The following is a 21,008-nucleotide window of genomic DNA, read 5'->3' on the forward strand; positions in this document are numbered from 1 at the left end:
CCTGATAGAGTGGAGCGCCGATCAGATGCCTACATTGCGAGAGCCGCCTGTAGGGCCATGAAGAGCCACATCCGGCTCTAGAGCCACAGGTTGAGTATCACTGGTCTAAACAAAGCCAAAAAGGTACAATAGAATAAGGGCCCCTGTTTAGATCCTAAAAGGATCAGATAAAACCACAAAAATAACCCTTAAGTAAAATATAAAACATACTGTCTTGCTTTTAACATTTTCTACTTGTAGCTTCCAGCAACTTGAGTAGGAAAGTAAAGGCAAGTTTTCCTCTTTACACTTTCAGAACACTGCAGGAGCTTGTCCACAAGTACGCAAACATCGGTATTTTGCACACGTGTATGTTATTTGTGGTTTACAGCTCATGCAAGTTCTTTTGAAGATATAAGCAGGAAAACTCTATATTTAATATGGCCATTCAACAAGACAAAATTAAATGAGATACACAGTAATATAGGTACTCGATTACATTTTGCTTGCTACTGTTTGATTAGTATGAAATAGCATTTTTGTAAAATACAGTAAGAAAAAAGAAATAAGAACCTTGGTTTGAGAGAGTCCTGTCTCTATCGATCACTATAGCACCAGTGATTTCTTTTTTATCAGTATTTGGCAGTGCTGTGTCTGATGAAATGCAATAGAATAAAGCACAGATCGGATCAAACTCTGGGTCTGGTTCCAAATCTCGTCTCGTTCGAGCATGTAACTCCATGCTGATGAGGGTAAGGTGTTGGACCTACCAACAAATAAACACAGTAAGTTAGTTTGTTTTGGAGGTTTCTTAAAAAAAAAAATTAAGAGGAGATTATTAGTGCAAATTAAGACAGTGTAGACATTTATATGGTCATATTATATTGTAACTAAGAGGTCACACCTGAAAATTAACAGAAGTGATTAAACATGCATCTCTGGATCTCACTTTTTGCAAAAAGCACCATCTTAGAAAAAAAAAAGATTAATCACTTAATACATTTTCATACTCAGTTATGAAAATTCAGTATGTGTTTCTGAGTACTGTACTCTTCTACCAAAAGCAGAAAATAGGAAAAAAACCAGATCATGTTCACCGTCAACAATTGTACATTCCTGTAGAGTTTTCAAACAGCTTTGTATATCGAGCTGAATTACATTTCTGAACTGATCAAGAACAAGGAATCACTCTTGGTCTTTGTTTTCCTTTCCCTCCATCACCCAAGGCGTGCAAGCAAGCACGAAGACTAAGTCATTTACAGGAAGGCATGAAGAATACGTAACTTCCCCTTCACTTGCATTAATAAATTATATTACCACAGCTTTTTGCAGAATGGTTTACATTAAGAAAATGTTAATCTCCATATACTGCCAACTTTTGACTCCACAATAAATATTTAATATCGTTTCAACACTATATCACTGCTTTGTTGTCTCGCATAATACAGCTGATAATATGGATTAATGGACAGGTTGGAGGGATTAGGAGGGAAGAGTTACAAATACTTCTGTGCATGTAACCTGCCCTGGGGGTAGCCTGGTTTCCTCTAGATTTGCATTGTAAATCACTACAGCCATCACTGAAGTGAAATTTTACTATCCAAGCCCTGTCTCCACTTCCTGCAAGATTATCGGTTTCTTGTGGCTTCCCCTGTGTTATCTATTCAGCACATAAAACTGCTATCTCCCCATCTCATCTGCAAATCAGTCAACAGCTAATTCCAAGCCATGGATGTGGTGACTGTCTACGAGCACATATATAGATACTGGTTGGTCAGTTGTCAGCCAAACACAGTGGTACTGTATTTACATTGCTTCCCTTTCTCCAGCACCAATTTTGATTCCTCTTCCCAGGTCGAACACTCATCTACATTAAATATATAGAGACCTTCTTTGAGACAGGCACCATTTTGTTAAATGTAGTAGAAACTGGTCAACAAGTTCAGAAGGTAACAAGTAGAGATACCAGGAGGGCCTGACTGAACGATGTCAGGCGCATTACTTCTTAAGGAAACAATCCATGAAAATTACAGTCAATTACTTTTTCAAGTAATGTTTTTATACAAAACTTTTTATTTCTTCCTTCTGATCTTTCCTTTATTTTTATTTTTAAAGGAAGATTTACCATCATCTCAACCGGAATACAGTGAAATTTAGTTCAATACTATTAAAGGCACTTGGAGATCAAGCTGAAACTAGTAGATCAACTATTTAAAAGCTGCAGACATCACACACTAATAAATGTTAAGTCAGGAAGGAACCAAGGAGGAAAAGACTTTTGCCATTATAAAAATGGCCCGATAAATGACAATTTTTTATAATGACATGTAACAGTAAATTACCTCATGTAAAGATTTTGCTTCCTGCAGGTTTTCCACACTGACTTTAAAACCATAAGTGTTATTTAAAGATGGTCCTTCAATCTGGGAAGTCTCTTTCTTTGGAACGCCAAGGGCAGCAAATTGATTCTTATTGGGCAGGAGAAGAAAAAAGCACAGGATAATTTTGAAAAATCACAGGTTGCTAAATTCATATGCAATATTAAATAATATGCAATATTAAAATATACATTTATCAATGAAAATGCAAATGCTACACCATAAATTACTAAAAAGAGAAAATCTTTTACTATCTCCTCATGTAATATTCCAACATGGAAACAGGAGTTGTATCTTTCTGCCTTTTAGCAATAATTTTAGTAAAACCTCACAATAAAGCAAGAGGTAGTTTGAGATACTTAGAAAAACCCCTAACCAACCAACCCCCCCCCCCCCAAACTCAATCCCACGCTAGCTTTCTTGGAAGTCTGAGGACATGGAATCCAGAAATTCTGTCTTCTCTCTTGAGCAACAATTTGTCAGAAACCTCTGTTTTAGCCATCACTTTTTAAGGCACTGAATTAAGGGTACATTAAGTATGCACTTGATATGGGTGAATACCAGCATACAGGGATGAAAAAACTACTGGATCACTCCAGTAGTGCACCTAGCCCACTGTTCTGTTTCCAACATGGGGAGCAGAAAAACTGTTTAGGAAAAACTTGTGAGTGATCATTTTATGCAATCCAATCCCTTTCTACTGTCAGGATAACATTATAACTGCCCTCATTGTTCCAGAAAATGCTTAGAACATTGTCTGAAAACTAATATACATACAGACACATAAATGTATGCTGGTCTGTGTGTGTATACATACAAAAATGGAAATCACTACAGAACTTCAAAAGGATGTTATAATTCAAAGAGCAAAGCAACATCCTTACATGTTGTCTCTAGTGTTTCATTAGTCTCTCACTACCCTAAAATATAAAACTCTTAATCTCCAATTTACACCTGGTCCCCTAAAATTAAACTCATGATTTCTTCCTAACTTTGTGTGTGCTCTGATCCTACAACTGTATCCAACCATTTTAAATGTATTTTCAAGATCTTAACAGAAGAAGACAAAAACAACACAGAAGAAAGAATGGAAACGTGTATGTGCGGCATAATAAAAATACATCAGTACTTAAAATCTTAATTTACCTTCATTTGTGTGGTTAGAAGTACTCTTCGAAGACCATCAGTATTATTTCCCCTCTTGTGGCTCAGTTTCTGAGCTTTTGGTTCTGTAAACATGAGTGCAACACTACTTAGCATCAATAGTTTTATCTAGGCATTGAACAACACAGTAGAAACATCCAGAGGCATTTGGTTAACATTACAGACAAATATTATATTTATAAGCAAATACAACTTTATCCTTTGTCAAATCTAAAGGACAACTATTACTATTTGGTATTTATGAAAATTTAGGAACAAAAAGTACAAGGTCAGTAAGTTACAAAGCCTCACACATTTATCACCTTGAAAACTGCAATATTATTCACACTCTACACTGAGGTGATGTTTCAAAAAATACAAGCAATATAGTCAATAATATTACAAAATCCCTCAAATAAGCAATATTTTAAATTAAGCTTTTAACCAGTACGTCAGAGTTCAGATGCTACAGACTATTAGGAAGCAAATGGGTGTTCTACTTCTAGACTTTTAAAATAATTCGGTAGTTACTTTAACAATACTGCACAGGCCTTTTCCTTTCCAAAACTAGTTTTAAATATATATTTTGGGGAGATATAAGTACTTTCTCAGTATGTTAAAAGAAATATAATATATACAGATTTTTTTTGAGTGTATCATTACAATCACTTACGGGATTTACCTGCAGATAAAGGAGTAAAACCAAGAACTTCAGGTATCCCATCTTGGTTTTTTCTCTGCACAATGGGTGTACTATGTAAGCAAATGGAATTTCCAGGATCTTCATTAACTGGAAAAGGGGATGTGTCAAAGGATGTCCTAATGTCCTCTTGGGTGGATGGAGAGTTTTGTGCACTTTCAACAGGTACTGCACCATTTCCTTCCATAGAAGACAAAATAATATCCTGATTTTTCCAGTCTGTGTCTTCTATATTGGACTGCTTGGGATCTGGAGACGCTACCTGCTGCCAAGGAGGAAGCACTGGAGAATCTGGTGAACTGTAATTGACATAATAATCTTCCTCCTCCTCTTCCTTATCGTGTTCTAGTGCTGAAGTAGTAAGTGTCTTGCTTTCACATGAAGTTTTATTAGAGTCTATGTCATTGTCAGTATTTACAGAAGTTCCTATAGTGCTTAGAGACTTATCACAGGTTTCCTTGGTTTGTGTTTTCGTATTTTCTGCCACAGAGGCAGGAGAATTCTTTGTAGGCACAATAGGTCTCTCATCTTCTGGGCTAGATAAATTTAAATCTTTAGCTACTTTTATTACTTCTACAGATTTCTCTTCAGACAATACTGCAGAGCTGAAATTCTCAGCTGCCTTTGTCAGCTCAGCAGGATGATTCTTAGGCAATTTCTTGAAATGTTCATATTCTTCTTTGGCATGAAGCCATATCTGAACTTGCTGTTGGCTTGGAGCACACTTGCATGGCATTATGACTATTTTTTTGTCTTCACTAGTGTTATGGCTATTATTTTCTCTTTTATTAACAGTAGACTGACCATAATGAGGAGGAGATCCTGGTCTAGTACTTTCCGTCATTGCTGAAAATGCAGTCTTCCAGAGTCGTAGACCTTCTAATGAGAAGTCCCCCTCAAACTCCAGGAGGTCATTTGGAAGTCTAGTTTCCACTGTGAGAAGCCGTCCTCCAATCTCCCTGTGAAGAAAACTAGTTTGAATTACCGTTTTGCTCTGAACTGCATTGCAGGTACTCCTCAAGATGAGAGAAAAGCAGTTTTTTCACTATGCAATTCCTGTGAACAGTATCTTTATTTTACAAACCAAGAAGGCACATTCCCACTTTCTATAACAATATCACGCAATAAAAACTCCCAACATATCATGAATGAAAATGAGTATTTGGACTGGAAGTACAGTAATTTTCAACTTCAAATGTACATATATCAGATGGGATCTTTCATGCATCTGTGTCACATAACAGCATAGAACTGCTTACAGGACTAAATTAAACTTTTTATAATCACAACCATATGTAGACAGAAATGCATTAAACACAGTACCTTGGCTTTTCTGGAGCATCTGAAGGATTGCTGCAAAATGGTTCCTGATAAACTGTTTCTGCGAGATCATGATCCAGCAAAGTGGCCATAATTTCTTCTCGACTGGGTGGGGACATGAGAGGCTTAAGAATGTGAGCCGTACGAGGTGTAAAACTTCCATTCTTTGATTGTGAGGGAGAACTGGTTGATCTTGGTGAACTATCTGGGGTTGGAGTTAATGTCTCACTGTTCCTTGAAACATGTAATTCTAAATCCTCAGAAGCTGCATCTATAAGTTCACAATCAGGAGAAGACAATATGGATGTAAATGAGGTACTAACTGAATCAAGTGGTTGACAGGGCTCAAAAGTGGTTTCTTTTCTAATGTGGCTTGGAATCCAGTCTGAGCTGGTTGGCTGAGAAAGATTAAGAAATCTCTCTTTACTTACTGTATTTCTATTCAATTTGAATTTTTCATTTAAACAGACCTCAGTCTCTGGCATACAAGAGGTATCAATAAAACTAGATCTAGAAGTTGAAGAATGAACGTTTTTCCTCCATTGACTATGGCAGTGGTTCTCATTATTATCTAGTGAGGTTTTCTCAAAAAGCTCAGGGCTCAGGGAACCAGATCGTATCCATTTACTTGTGCTTGAAGAATGTTGCTTCTCTTCCTCAGATTTTTGGTCATTATGACACAGAAGGTCATTTTCTGCTGTTTGCCCAGAACCAAGATCTTGAACTGCATCACTCAAGAATTTCTGGGGCAAATTTTGATCTGCTGGGACAAACTGGCTTGCAGAATAAAAACTGCAAAATCCACTTTGCCCTATAGTATTAATATCAAAGTTGTAATTGTGGTCTGGAGATAAGCTGTCTTCAAGTGAGTAGCAGCTTTCAAAACCAGGGTCTGAAAAAAAAATGGGGCTGTCATCAGATACAGAGTGATCAATGCCACTAGTGATCTGCTGGCTTAAAGACTCCATTTTTGAAAGTTTTGCTGTTTTTTCTTTAGGTTTTGTACTCCTGGGAGCACGAGATTTTCTTGACGATGCTACTGACCGTGACCTTTTGATGGCTTTATTCTGTTCAAGAGGGCAGGGTACACCCCTGCTCAGCTGTGGTTTATCCGGCAATGGCTCCTGCGTAACACTTGCATTCTGAGCCTTCTGCTGTCTCTTTTGGAGCAACTCTTTCAAAACAGCTAGGCCTGACTGTCCTTCACCAAATGCTGATGGGGCCACTATATTCCTGTTTTTATACTGAGAGATAGGTTTTGGCTGTATGGTTGTTTCTGACAGACACCTCTGTTTTACTGTTTCAGGTTTAAAATGTGCCATGTCCAAAATAAATCCTCTCTGGCTTTGATCACAATTTAACTGTTTCACTGGACTCTTCAAAGATGTTACAAAACAGTTCTTAGGCAACTGAAGTGGCCCTGGGTTTTCCTCAGATGGCTTAGGAATAGAAGGACATGGATCAGAGTGCTTAGATGCCTCTGGTAAACAAAAAATCTGCTGTTGATTATTCTCTTTACAATGTGAATAGTTAGAGGCATGTAACTGATCCATCTTTGCTGTGTCCAAAGAGTCACGAGTTTCATTTAATTTCCCAGCTGGCGGTAAATATCTGATTTGCAAATTTTTAATCTCTTCTGCTTTTGCAGAAGTATTCTCTTTAGAGATGTGTGCATTCTGGATTATGTGAGTTGAATGATTAGATGGATCAAATATGTTTTGAATGAGAGCAGAATCCTTCATTCTAAATATAGCACTCTGCGTCCTGGGCCTTTGAGAGTTCATCTGTGGTACTTCCCTTCCAGATGCCACAGGAATAGATGCAAAAGATAAATGAGGGTCTTCCCGTGGAGCAGGCAAACACTGTGCATCTACAGGCTTATCGATTTCCATCAGTGAATGAAAACAGCCTGAAGAATTACCTTGTGCATCAGTTGCTGAAGGGAACTGTGCAGACGGTAGATATCCCACTGAATAGCCAGAAAGAGGACTGTCTTTCCGGTTATGAAGCGGCTGAGAGCTGACAGAGTTGTACGAAATCTCAGGCAGATCTTGATGTTTCAGCACAAATTTTACTTCTGCAGTAGAGCGACTATTTCCTTTTTCATCTTTAAATACAACACGCTTTCTTGAGGACACTTTTTCAGCCGTTTTTTGCCTTTGTTTTGTTCTAGGTTTCTTCTTTCCATCATCTGGTGTCTTATCGCCCTGATTAATCTTTTTCTTTTTCTTTGTAGATACAGTGGGGCTAGTAAATTTCTTTTTACATTTCTTAACCTGAGTTTTTGCTCGAGTATTTTTTCCTACACTAGTGTTAACAGCCTTACTGTTGTATATATTGGGCCCCCTACTAAATAAAGCTTCTCTGTCCAGGTTGGTCAAAATTTCTTCTGCTTTTGGATCAGTGGGAGACCAGCAGCGAGGTGGAGATGTGTTTACTGGGCTTGTGCTTCTCTCAGAAAGAAAACCTAACTTAGACATAACATCACTATAGTTATAGTCACAGTCTTCAGCTTCAGCACTGTAGGAGGGTGAAGGAGGAGAAAGAACTGTGTGAGTCCTTTTTCTGAAAGCTAAAGTTCTTTTAATGTTTGTACTACCTGTTTTTTGTGGTTTTCCAGCTTTTTTCTTGGTTGACTTATGTTTTGCTTTCCTTTTGTGACTTTTCTTTGGTGTTAGTGGATAAATAGGATATTTGGTTGCAGGAGAGTCAGGAACTTTTGGCCAAAAGTCCTTTAAAGGTGCAAGCTTTTTATATAAGTTCATCTTTTCCTCTGTGAGTACTACTCTTTCCTCACTAGAATCTACTTTCCCTAGTTTAACAAGCATATTTTTTCTCCCTCTAAATCTATTGATGATAATATACTTAATAATAACAGGTGGTAATTTTTTAGAAAGTTTTCTACGCTTTCGAGACTTCTGAGACCCATCTGAACTTTCAACACTTTCTATCGGTTGAGGTAGATTGATTTTTGCGTTGTGTGCGACAAAGCTCAATTCACTGTCTTCAGTCTCATAGTTTACCTTCCGTTTTGTTCGGAGTGTGTATTTATTCCCACATAGTCCAAATGACTGCTCAGTTTCAAGAGATCCATCTGCAAACTGACAGTCAGTATAATTAGCAGTACTCGTAGGCATTTTGTTTTCAAAAGCCTCAAGAGGAACTTGAACTAAGTCACTTGGTAAAGCACTGTCCTTATCAGGAATGTTACTACAAGCATTACCTTGTGTATAGCAACTTTCCTTCACTGATGCAACATCATTTATACTTGCAGGCTCCTGATGACTGATAAAACTATGCTTCTTCTTATTCAGTTTCAACCTGGACTGTTTGTTGCCTTGTTGTAATTTGTATGTCACGGGAGCTAACTTCTGTGGTCGACTGAGACAATTAGAAAGAACAACACTAGGAAAGAACATATAATGTGCTGCTTGTTGACTGAGGCTTGGCTTTTCTGCCTTGTGCTCCTGAAATTCTTCATACCTAATTTTAAGCTTATTAAGGCCACCTTCATCAGTGTTATTTTCAAGTGAATGTACCACAGTTCGACTGCCTCCTGAACAAGACACCAATTCACAATTTTCTGTAACTGTTGCTGGAAAAAAATTATTTATACTTGCACTGCTGGATTTTTCATTTACTTCAGAAGACTTTTTACCTTTGGAGTGGCTCAAATCAGAAAAGTTGTATAAGTTTTTATTCAACATGCTGTCACCAATGTGGCGGCCCACATGCATAAAAGAGACATCCTTTTCAGCCTTTCTGATGCTAATGTACTTCCTACTAGGTATTGGTCTGTTCACTGATGAAATATCATCTTCATAGTCAAAAATATTATTTCCACACGAAGGAACTGGGAGAGTATCTTTCTTGTTACTCTCTTTATGAGAGTTTTCTGCATGGGTACTATTGCTGAATGGAGTTGGGTACTTTGCTGAGTAAGCGCTTTCTTTTGTAAGAGAATGGACTGAAAGTTCAGGTCTTGTTTCTGTGTTTGGCTTTGTGAGGTCTTCTACGAAATCTTCATTATTCAAAACGTGGTTAGAAAGGGCACTTGTGTGTTTACACTGAAAAGTAATCTTAGCAGAAGATGGGGGTTCTAGCGTAGCAGCATCTTTGTGAAAGATTGAGGTCTTTACAGACATTTTGCTTGTTGCAATCACAGAGGAGTGAGTTCGAGAACTTTCATTATTCAAAGGATTGTCTGAAATGAAAGATAAGCAATTTTATTCTAGTTAATCTGTAAAAAAAGACATTAACCATTCTAATAATATTTTCCTGAAAGCCCTCCCATCCAAACAATAAACAAAACTCTTGCAAATCACATTACATTTACAATCATGACAGCTATAAACCCTGAGTATGAGTTCCTTTATCAAAATCCTATCATCTGTACATTTGTGTCACAACCATTTTGTCAGTTAACCCTAAGTCGTAGACATGCATAAAATTGTCAAAGATTTCATGCTGACTTTCTGAGAGAAGGCTTTTAAAATCACTTTCAGATAACTAAGTACAAACAGGTTGATTTCCAGAAAAGGTTTTACCCTGCTTTGTCCCTGAGAAGTATGTATACTCATTGGCTCTGAAAACAAAGAATTTATTTAGATGACTTTTCCCATACAGAAAAGTCATTGCACAGAAAGCTAAAGTAGTATCTCACAGCATGGCAAGGGCTTTGTATTAACTGTTCTGTGCACTAAACATAGGTAGTTTGTTGCCTTTTTATAAAGTAGAGCAATACACCACCCATTCAGGTGGTGTAAGAATATCTCAACAGTTAGTTTGATCCTGAATTCATATCTATGTATTATATTCCCACATAAATTTGAGACCAGCAGGTGAAGAATTGAAGGAGGTTATTCCACTGCAAAGAAGGAGCTACCACAGAACTCCTGGCACACAAAAATTTGCTCATCTGTCCACATCTTTAGCTATAATCTTGAAGGGGGATAGGAGATATGAAACATACTGTATGACCTGGAAGCATGCGTTGTATACTCATGTACTAGACAAGGTGTCCTTCGGGCCTTTACTGTAAGTCTCAACCAATTTGGGGATTATCTTAGACTCATGTTGCCTTCAGCTTAGCAATTTATTTGTTGCTGGATGAGAAAAATAAAAGGAAGTTCCAATCTGATTCTAATAACATTTTGTAATGCATACACAAAGTCCATAAGCTGTGAAACACAACCGAGAGATGCTGCCTATGATTCTTTGAGGGTAGGGGTCAACGGAAAGAATGATGATGACTAACTGAAAACCAAGAAAATGGGAGTTTGGCAGTGTCAACAAACACTTGGAAGATACTTGGCTATTTAGACATAAAAATTGCAAAAATACTTGTCAGTCAGTCAGATGTTATGGATACAAATTCATGTGTGGATAAGCATTTTCTAATTTAGAGGATCCAGATTGAGATCCATTTTGAATTTGTTGTATCTCCTATTATAAGAAATTGATGTAGAAGTTCACAGTAATAAACTTTCTAAGCTGACCACTTTCTGTATGTGACATTTCACTTGCTTAAATATTCTAAAATTTAAACAATTATTTAAGATACAGTTTCATTAGCAAGTAGCATCTCTGATTTACAATAAATGAGAAAGTACTGCAAGTAAGGAAATTACAACTGTATATTTTACAAAAACAAGTCATATTAGTAGTGCATCAAATCATGTATTAAACCCTACCATTATAGCTAGAAAAGCAAAGGAAAAAGCAAACTATGTCTTAAACACTGAACGCAAAAGAATAGCTGTGGTTGTCTACATAATAAGATTATACAGCTCACTTTCTCAACAGAACACTGTAATGTGAAAAATTGTAGATTTTCTAATGAAACAAATTATATTATTTATATATTTGCCTAACCTCAAAGTGTGTATTTGATTGACTAAGGTTACTTGATCAAAGACAGCATGTTGTAAAGACAGCAAGAGGTATCTCCACAGATTAGTTTATTTTTTATAGATTTTGAAAGGCAGTTTCTTCTGCATCAGCTTTGCCAATGCACAGTTTTTACTCATGCAATTCCAAGATATGAACATGCAATCTGCTCAATGAAACATAGGCCCAAATGAAGGCTCACTATATTTTAGCATGTGTGGCAAATACTTGCAAAGCAAAGAATCACCTAAATTTACACACTAATATGTTTACTATTTATAATGAAACCCTAGGAGGATAAATGATCCTAAAGAATCATTACTTTTAATACCGTATTTGCATAACAGATAGTAACAGAAAAATACTCCTTCCAATAAGGTTTTTTTCTATAAAACTAATTAAACAATGTTCCTTTTCTGATCACTGATACAATAAGAAAACAAGATTCTGGTAATTCATAGAGGACATTGAGATTAAATTACTGGTGTTTTTTAAGGAAGATGTTAAGGGCCTGTTTCTGCAATCCGTTGAGAACATTTCCTTCCAACTGAAAGAAGGACTGAAAATGGTCAGCACTTTTGAGAAGTAGCAAATTGATGTTAAAATGAACTATGACTCAACTTCCAAAGTTGATTTTCTATTTACTTACCACCATTTTCATCTGCAGTGCCATCTAACTGAGGTATAGAGAGATTAGTTAGGAGCATACTGTTACCACTCCACTCCATTTCTTCTTCAGAAGATGAATCCTCTTCTGTTGAACTTCGATGCACATTTTTGCCAGCTGACCTAAAGGAGAATGAAGGAACTAATTGACGCACAATACTTTTCTTAGGAAAATCAGTAGCCATAGGGACCTGGAAATCATGGGGTGTGGTGCTATATGGCTTTGTATGTTTTGGGGAAGCAAAGGGAAATAAAAATTGTTACATTTATCACTGAGAATTAAAAAAATTATCCAGTGTTACTACTTTAAGAGGTAACAGTGGCGGTACACCATTTAAAACAGCAGGATTCACTAGCTTAAGAAGACACAGAGAAGGCATTTAGATGCTTAATTTTATTTCAGTTTTACTGAGATTTAATTTCACTGCTTGAAAATGCTTGAAACTTGAAGACTAAACCAACTACGCAAAATCATTTCAGTTCAGCTGTTAGCAAACAGATGTTTACTTTTCTGCTTTTTTTTGTTTGTTTTTGGTTTTTTTTGCTAAAAAAATCTTTACTCTTTACAATAATTACCCTCTCTTGGCAGGCTTAACTAAACCACGACCACTATGTTTCCCTCCCTCATTGAACAATAACTGTTGCTAATACTAAGGCTGCTTTTACTAAGTTAACTGTTCTACGCTGCCATATTTACATTCATAAATTTGCTGGGGAAAAAAGAAGTACATCTACAAAGAAAAGCTTCTGGGATTTTTTTTTAATGTTTTTAAGGTGGCATGGCTTTATTGGGGGATGGGGGAAGGAAGAAAAAATATAATAGAAAACCACAAAAACCAAATCCTCCAGTATATTACAATTCTAAAAGTGTTTAAGAATTTGATTTCTTCTTCTTTAAAATAAATTTGTTATGGACATAATTCTTAATAGAAACTAGCTATTCTGTGGATACAAGAGAGGAACCCAGATACATGGTAAGGGACTGAGATTTGAGGTTTTTTTAATTTGTGTGTTGTTTGTTTTTAAGTTTGTGTAGTACCTTATAGGATATAAGTATAAATGTCTTCAAGTTACAGCAATGAAAATCCACAACAACCTAAATGCAGTCTACTTTTGCAGAAATCTTCTATGAGTAGAGTTAGACCAGAGCAAGAATTATATGTATCATAACACCCCAGACATCTGAATGTGCTCAGCGCTGAGCTAATTTAGATCAAGTCACATTTATTAGTTCAGAAACAATAGGTTCAAATATAGCTACTTAATTTCCACTCAAATCTGAACACATGACTTGGAAGAGTCAAGTAACAAGCACAGTGAGGTACCTAAGTGAGGTTAGTTCTCCCTCTTCTTTGTTCCCAAAATGTGGAAAAGTGCAGTACAGAGACATTCAGCTCTATATGGAAATTAACATCAAACTGAGGAAAGAGATCAATACTCTGGAGAGCAGGTATGTTCTGCTATTCCAAAGGGATCTCAACAGGCTGGAGAAAAAGCAGACAGGAACCTCACACACTTCAAAAAGACATATCCAAATGTCCCAAAAATGGGATGAAATATGCATGGCTACAGGCAGGGAGAGACAGGCTAGGAAGTGGCTTAGCAGAAAAGGATGAAAAAGCCCTGGTGGACAACTAGTTGAACCTGAGAGCGTGCAGTGTGCCTTTATAGCAAAGAAGGCCCATTGCATCTTGGGCTGTGACTGCCAGACATTTCAGTAGTTGTGAGGTTGCATCTGGAGTACTGTGCTCAGTTTTGGGCATCCCACTACAAGACAGGCACTGACAAACTGGAGCAAATCCAGCTGAGGAGCAGCCAATGACTGAGGACTGGAACACATGACACATGAGGAGTGACTAAGCAAATGAGATTTATTCAGCATTGAGAAAAAACTATGAGGAAATCTTGTTGCACTTGTCAAGTACCTGATGAGTGCATATATAGAAAATGCAACCAGATTCAGAATGCACAGTGGTACGAAAAGGGCAATGGGTACAGGGTTGCTGCAAGGAATGCTACACGTAAGGAAAACATTCTTCATTACGAGTGTGTCTAAACACTAGAACACGTTGCCCATATAGACTATTCCATCTCTGTCTCTGGAGGTACTCAAACCTTGACCAGACAAGGCCCTGAGCAACTGATCTATCCAAAGCTGCTTTGACCAGGGCACTGGACAACATAGTTACATTTAGATGTTTCTTCCAACCTGAATTATGCTCTAATCCCAGGTATATCTTTGTCAACTTAAGTCAACCCAGTCAGACTGGAGATGACTTCTGCAGATAACAACTTGGATTTCTCTGCATACAAGCCCATCAGTTTGGATTCCAGGAAAATTTGTGTAACATACATGATACCACCACACATGAACCAGTCCAGTTCAACACAAATCAAACCCAAGTACTTTAATTAATTCAGTAGGGTGTGGTTACTCCTCAATATATTTTATTATCTTATTAATTATCTTACAATTATCTCAATATATTTTCTGAGATAACAGAAGACTGGTGAATGCTCAATAACAGAAAAGTGACAGTATGGATATGGTAGGATGCATTAGGAATAAGTACAGATAGAATGAGTCTGAGTGCAGACAGAATAAAACTGAGCAAAGTTAGATCCATCATCAGACTCAAACCGGCTCTTTGCGAACGAGCAGAATCATGCTGGGGGCAAAAACAGTCATGCTTGTGTCTGAAGTCAGTCCAGATTCTGCAGAGATCTCAGTGAAACAGAACTTGTAACTCCCTCTGAACACAAGTTGACTCCCTGTGGAAGCACCTGGAATGTACATTCTCCCTAGAGTTTTCTGTTTGGAATTAAGATGTAGGGATATATGAGCAAGTTATTGGTAAGACAGATCATCAAGTCTGTTGAGCTTTTAATTAAGATTCTTTACTGCGTAAAAGCGCTTAATTGCTTCAGGATCCTACCTGACTGCCAAAGTTGTACAGTCGTGCCCATACGGAGCTGTGCCTGAGCTAATGAATTCCGCAAGATACAGGTTGGTTTTACACAGAAACTACCACTAAAATGAAGATTAATGTTAAATATTTTGAGGTGGAAATTTCAACTTTGACTACTATGAGGGGAAAAAACCCAAAGAAATCAAAGGTCAGACAGGAAAATTAGCTTTGGAGATCAATTATGTCTCGAACTTATGAGACTATTGATCTAACTTCTGATTCTGTTACAACTTTTGTGTGTCTTCAGGAATTCAAAGAAATATTTCTATACTTCTCTGATTCTCCAAAACATAGTATAATTATAATTTGTGATCTAAAAAAACTGCCAAATATCAAGTTGGTATGTCTGTGAAATCTCTCATATTTCAAATGGAATTATAAATATCAGAAGGTCAGCTGAAAGCAGGAGTGAAGAGAAACTGGATATAGTTGCTTTCAGTGCCTCTCAGTGTGGACTGTACGAAAGGTCATTACAACCTGAGAAAGTGTTCCAAGAATCTTGGCCTTAAAAATATTCAAGTTGCTGACCTTTAGCAGTTGAGCAGAGTGAGCAACATTCATGTTTTGATTTAAGCTTTGAGCATGGAAACAAATGGGTGTTTTTCTCAGGCATCTTGGTCAGTCTTCACATGAATACTTCTTAAATATTCACTTCAGTAAAAGATGTATGAGATATACCTTAATATTTGTACTACATTCAAGCTGTGACCTTACCAGGAAGTTACTACCACTGAAGGTTTTTTTGTATTTGGACTTGTAGAACAAAAAGCCTACTCAATTTTTCCTCAAAGTGCAAATTAGAAGCTTATGTGCAGCCAAACCTAAACATTTAATCTTTATTTCCAGATAACATCAATGATTCACAGCATCATCTAAACAGCTGCATTCCATCCCAAGATCTGCACAGGTTTTTCCAATGTTGTCAACAGAGACCTCTCTACAGCTCACTGGGCTCATTGCACACTTGACAACAAGGTGGGAAGGAGGAAAGATCTGGCAGAAAAAAACATTAAGAAAAGAAAATCACATATATACCTTCTTTTTGGCCCAGGTTCTTCCATGCTACTGTCCCACCTCTGGGACATTAACAAGCTAAGTTCCATTTCTTCTTTCTCACACTGTGGCTCATTTTCTTCATCATCACTGTTCTGAGAATTTCGACAGCTTCCAAGAGAATGATGGTGAGAGAGTGCTTTTTGATGTTCCATCCGATATCCATCAGTCTCCAATCCAGCCAACAGATCAATCATGGCCTCGTCAGCACTACTGCCCACTGCAGAAAAAGCCCATACGAGTAGAATCTATATTTTGTTCTACTTGTAAATGACTAGTTATAGTCTATCAGTAAAAAACAAACCCAAGTAAAAGAAAACAAACAAAAAAACCCGCTCGCCATTTAAAAATCTACTAGTTTGTTAATGTCTATGGCAAGGCAGGCTACAGAATCACATCTTTTTTCATATCTTATTTTTCCAAATTTTATTATTTATTTTTTCCAGCTCTTTATTTAAAAATTTGACAACTTTCTTTTTTTCTGCCCTACTCTTCTGATTGTAATAGATTTAGAGGAAGCACTTCTCCCTCTCTCTCCACTCTCCTATTACCTCCTCACATTCCGTAAAGCTTCACTCTCCCCTTTAATTTCAGCATGAGTGCCAGCTTCTGAAGCATCACCACCTTTTCAATCTCCCATGATTTCAATAACTTTGTTGGGTGCTTCTCTCTGTATCACTCAAAGACTTTCAACCGCTGCATCTCGTCAAAAGGGATACTGATTTTGATCAACTAGTTCTTCCTCCTTCTCTCCTTTACAATAATGCTTAACTTCAGCTCTAATCTGTTCTCTTCACAAGTTTCTCTAAACACTGAAAGTTCACCTGATTTCTCTCCTCTCTTAAATTGTTTTTTATTTTCTTTTATTTGACCCAAGTTTCACTAATTCATGCACTTCCCGCCTCATTTTTTATTTTTGTTTCTTAAAAATCCTTTCAAGTCACAAATTTTTCTCACTCTCTTCCTGCTTACCTTTCATCTGACCTCATAACCAACTTACGATCTCCAGTCTACCATGCATCTTTGTTACTTCTCTCTTCTCTTCTGGTTGAAGAATTACAATCTCTACTTTCTTTACTCAGGGAATATCATATGATTTACAATGATCTTGAGAATTACATAAAATAGATCTTAACATCAGTGAGGAAGGCATTTTTCATATTTTACAAAGGCTTCACAAGACACCATACAACCCTTTACAGTGGAAACCATTGCCTTTGCCAGAGTTCTGAATTAACCCACTTTTAATTATGCTTTATGTTCTTGGCTCCTTTGCCCTTTGTGAGGTCCCTCACTAAACTCCAACCTCTATTTCACATTAATATGAACCTTGCTGGGTAATTCACAGTGAACAGTGGAAATCATGCGGTTCACAGTCCCTGTGACACTACAACTCTACAAAGGAATAGTGAAGACTAGTGCATGCTATGAAAGAGCCTAAGAGACCTAAATATGCAGTATGTTACTCATGGTCACAGAAGAGACCAGGAATTAGTAGCCCCATGATAAAAAGAAGAAGTAGGGAGGAAAAAAGGACAAAAAAGAGTCAGATAATCTCGAACTTTTCTTGTTTTTTCCCTAGTCAATGGAAAACCCATACCACTTCAACACTCCTATTTGGTTGAGCAATTCAAATGCACAAAGATATACCCTATATATTATTTTAGTCACTGCTCATCCTCTCAGGCTTGCTCATGTTTGCCAGTTCCCACATAACTTCTTACAGTTCTCCCAATAAATCCAAATCCTTGCCTTTAACACTTTGATAACCAAAATCTTGCCTACTCTCTGCAAAATAAAACAGCATCACAAAACACTCTTCATCTAACTCCTCCTTCCTTAGCAAGAAAAGATTTCAAGTTTGCATCATTTATTACCCAAAGATATATACTCTTGCCATATTGTATCTTGTTGCTCATTAACATATTCACACCCTATAGGTATCAAAAGCACTAGAGGATACAGGTTTTAGATACTCCTCCCTGCCCTGCACCATGTAGTGCATATTAACATTATACATTATATTTACCCAAGAACATACATAGAGAGATAGCAGGAACTACGTGCTTTTCATCTTCTCTAGAGTATTAGAACAATTTCTACCCCAAGTAGCTTTTCATACAAGTTCCTTTGTGGTTATTTTATTGTTCTTTCCCCCTCATGCCATTCAGATTTTTTTAGTGTCATGGTTTTTCTTCCCCTCTTTAATGCTCTGCTTCTTGTTTCTTTGCCTTCCACATTCTTTTATATGTACAAATTTTGGGAAACGCTCTGCTGCAACTTGCCTCTGATTATCAGCCTACTATCCCCCAGTATTTCCAGAAAACTGAGCTTCTAAAGACAGATCATAAACATGTCCCCTACCTTAACTGTAAGAAAGATGCAGTCAGTAACTGCAAGAGTACCACAGATAGACAGTCAAAATCTTCTTTATTCTGATAGTTTTAGCCCTGTAACCGTAGGAACACAATGAAGAGCAATACTCACAAGAGATTGCATTGAGCTGACCTGGTGAGAGGGCTTAGTAAACCAGTAAAACACAGTAGCTTCTACAAATACAGTCCTGGTGACATCTTTTAGAAAACATAAGGTGTTTTAGTGCTGGTGGTGGTAGAATACGCGTGTACATAAAGTCTCAATCTGCTTGACAAAATCCCTGAGGTAAACTACTTATTTTCTTTCATGACTGGTTACCTAAGTGAACACAACAAAGACTGCTGAACAGTAAAATAGCCTGGAAGAAAAGACACTCCAGTCATACTCACTAAAAACTGTAGTCTGACTCAGTCTTTGAGACAAAGGCTGAAAGCTCTGACTGTTCTCCACAATGTTTAAAATTGCTTCTTCATTAATAAGTGCCTCCTCTTTAGCAGTATGCATCATATCGGAGTCTTTAAAAAAAAAAAAAAAAAGAAGAAAAAGCATAAAACACATAAGACACATCAATACATTATGAAAGCAAGCCACTTCAGAATGGATTTTACTATCCAAGTATATTTCATTATTTGCTGTGGCAATTTTAGAAAGGCTTACTCTAACAATAGTAAAAATAAAAGCAAAACTACTCTTCGTTTTTTCGTAACTGACAATCACAACTTCCTTCTGCTAATAGTATAAACAGCCAAACCATGACACAGATTTATGCCTAAACAATTATGATATTAAAAATACTCACCTTTGTTCATCTTTTTATCATCATGCACTTCTACCATATTAGCTGGCGCACACTGAAAGGCTTCAGGAGAAAGGACCTCAGAATGTAGTGTTAGCTCAGCAGAGAACTCCTCTGATCCATTACTGTAGTCCAACGATCCTGACAATGTTCTAGTTAATTGAAAAGCAATTTTTAAATGTATATTTAAGGTTTGCATAGAATACTATACTTTATGATAAATGGCTTAACACTTACACAGAGAAGTCATTTTGCTTGAGAATTTCTTTAAGTCTCTTCTGAAAAAATTTTTCACTCTCTGTTGCTGGCACAAATCCACGGTCTTTAAAATTTGAAAAATATTTGTTATTCAGTTTTACTTTGACCTCTTACACAGAGAGCAGCTAAAATTACTCATTTTATTAGGAAGTGGCTCAAAGTTGAAGTATCTGCTAACTTTAAGTGCCAAACTGAGGGCTGATTTTCCAAGCGTATTTAAACACTTTCAAATACTTCACATACTCTGACTGACCTCATCTGTAACTGTGAGTATCAATAGCATTTACAAATCATGAAATTCCACCAAGGTGAGCATCCAGGAAAAGAAAAATCAGTGAACAATTTTGAAAAGTCTGGTTTATGTAGCCTGAATAACCTTACACAGAAATACAGGAAAAAAAGTCGATGAGAAAGCAGTCTGCGTTAGCCAGGAATCTGCCTCTTTCCTTCTTGCAATCCTCTGGCTTACTTGCCAAATATCATTCATATTTCAAAAGAAACATGGCCTGGGTTCTGCAGAGAATAGCCTGTTCCTTATGCAATTACTTTGCAGAGCACAGTCTTCCCTTTGTAATGAATTTTACATAAGAACACAGGGATTTGTCTATCCTATTAGAATTTTAATCTAATATCACCTTAGCTATAATTCCACAGAAATTAAAAGGAATTGCTCTTGTGCATAAATTACAATGAAAAGCTTCAAGATAAGAGATTTAGTTTTGCCAGTATTTAAACATTTAAATGTTTTCCATCACAAAGCATGCAATCTTAGCTGTCATTATCTTTCATTCTGTCTGGAATGTTTTGTAGCTAGCAGAATCATGATGTTTTTAGGCAAGATTATGTATCTTGCTTTAAAAATTGAAATACACATACTGGACAATCAGTAAGCTTGGAAGCAAAAAACCCAGTACATCTAAAAAGCCCTCAAACTTGATACACCAACTTAAATCCTACCCTCCTGCTTGCTTCTCATTCAAAGTTTGGATTAACAGTTACACAATTTTACCTTGTGACTCAGGTGGCTTAATCTGAGAAGATTCACATTTCTGTCTCCGTCGCTGCTTTTCATCTTCCCATATAGCTTGCAAACCAGGGTTCCTGCCAATCTGGGCTGAAATAGGCAAGAATACATGAAGGGAAGTCTGTCAATGTGACAAAGCATTCTTTCCCCAGTTCAGATTTTGACATTATTCTTCATTTCTTTTGCAATTCTAGTCTGTTATTTTTTAATTGTAATTCTTGCCTTACTCTAGGATTCAGTGTTATGTAAAAGTTAAGGTGATTTGTTTTTTAGATCTCCTATTTTAATGTAAATCTTTGGCTTTTTATGGTCTTCTCATCAAGTATGTGTCTGTATGTATATATAGGTGTATGTACATACACATGCATACTTGATGTTGATATTTCCATTACTATCCTCTTTATAGGTCTGAAACCATCTGTTATGCATTAACAAAAATCTCTTTATATTGCTCTAA

At 36.9% G+C, this 21,008-nt stretch overlaps 1 protein-coding gene across 2 annotated transcripts in view; it reads right to left on the minus strand.

The window, feature by feature from the left end:
- Positions 1–21,008, minus strand: part of REV3L (REV3 like, DNA directed polymerase zeta catalytic subunit) — a 126,661-nt gene that overhangs the window by 40,129 nt on the left and 65,524 nt on the right. The window contains exons 7-17 of one of the 2 annotated variants that reach the window (XM_027632941.1): positions 20,537–20,641; positions 19,507–19,591; positions 19,273–19,421; positions 18,863–18,988; positions 16,080–16,317; positions 12,059–12,198; positions 5,524–9,724; positions 4,183–5,159; positions 3,504–3,586; positions 2,322–2,447; positions 553–745 (exon numbers count right to left, since the gene is read on the minus strand). In XM_027632941.1, the coding sequence (XP_027488742.1) occupies positions 553–745; positions 2,322–2,447; positions 3,504–3,586; positions 4,183–5,159; positions 5,524–9,724; positions 12,059–12,198; positions 16,080–16,317; positions 18,863–18,988; positions 19,273–19,421; positions 19,507–19,591; positions 20,537–20,641 (6,423 nt within the window). The remainder of the gene's footprint in view (positions 1–552; positions 746–2,321; positions 2,448–3,503; positions 3,587–4,182; positions 5,160–5,523; positions 9,725–12,058; positions 12,199–16,079; positions 16,318–18,862; positions 18,989–19,272; positions 19,422–19,506; positions 19,592–20,536; positions 20,642–21,008) is intronic. The other variant, XM_027632947.1, reaches the window with a different exon arrangement.

Source organism: Corapipo altera, unplaced genomic scaffold, assembly GCF_003945725.1.
Source record: "Corapipo altera isolate COAL_440 unplaced genomic scaffold, ASM394572v1 2b, whole genome shotgun sequence".
Classification (NCBI taxonomy): domain Eukaryota; kingdom Metazoa; phylum Chordata; class Aves; order Passeriformes; family Pipridae; genus Corapipo; species Corapipo altera.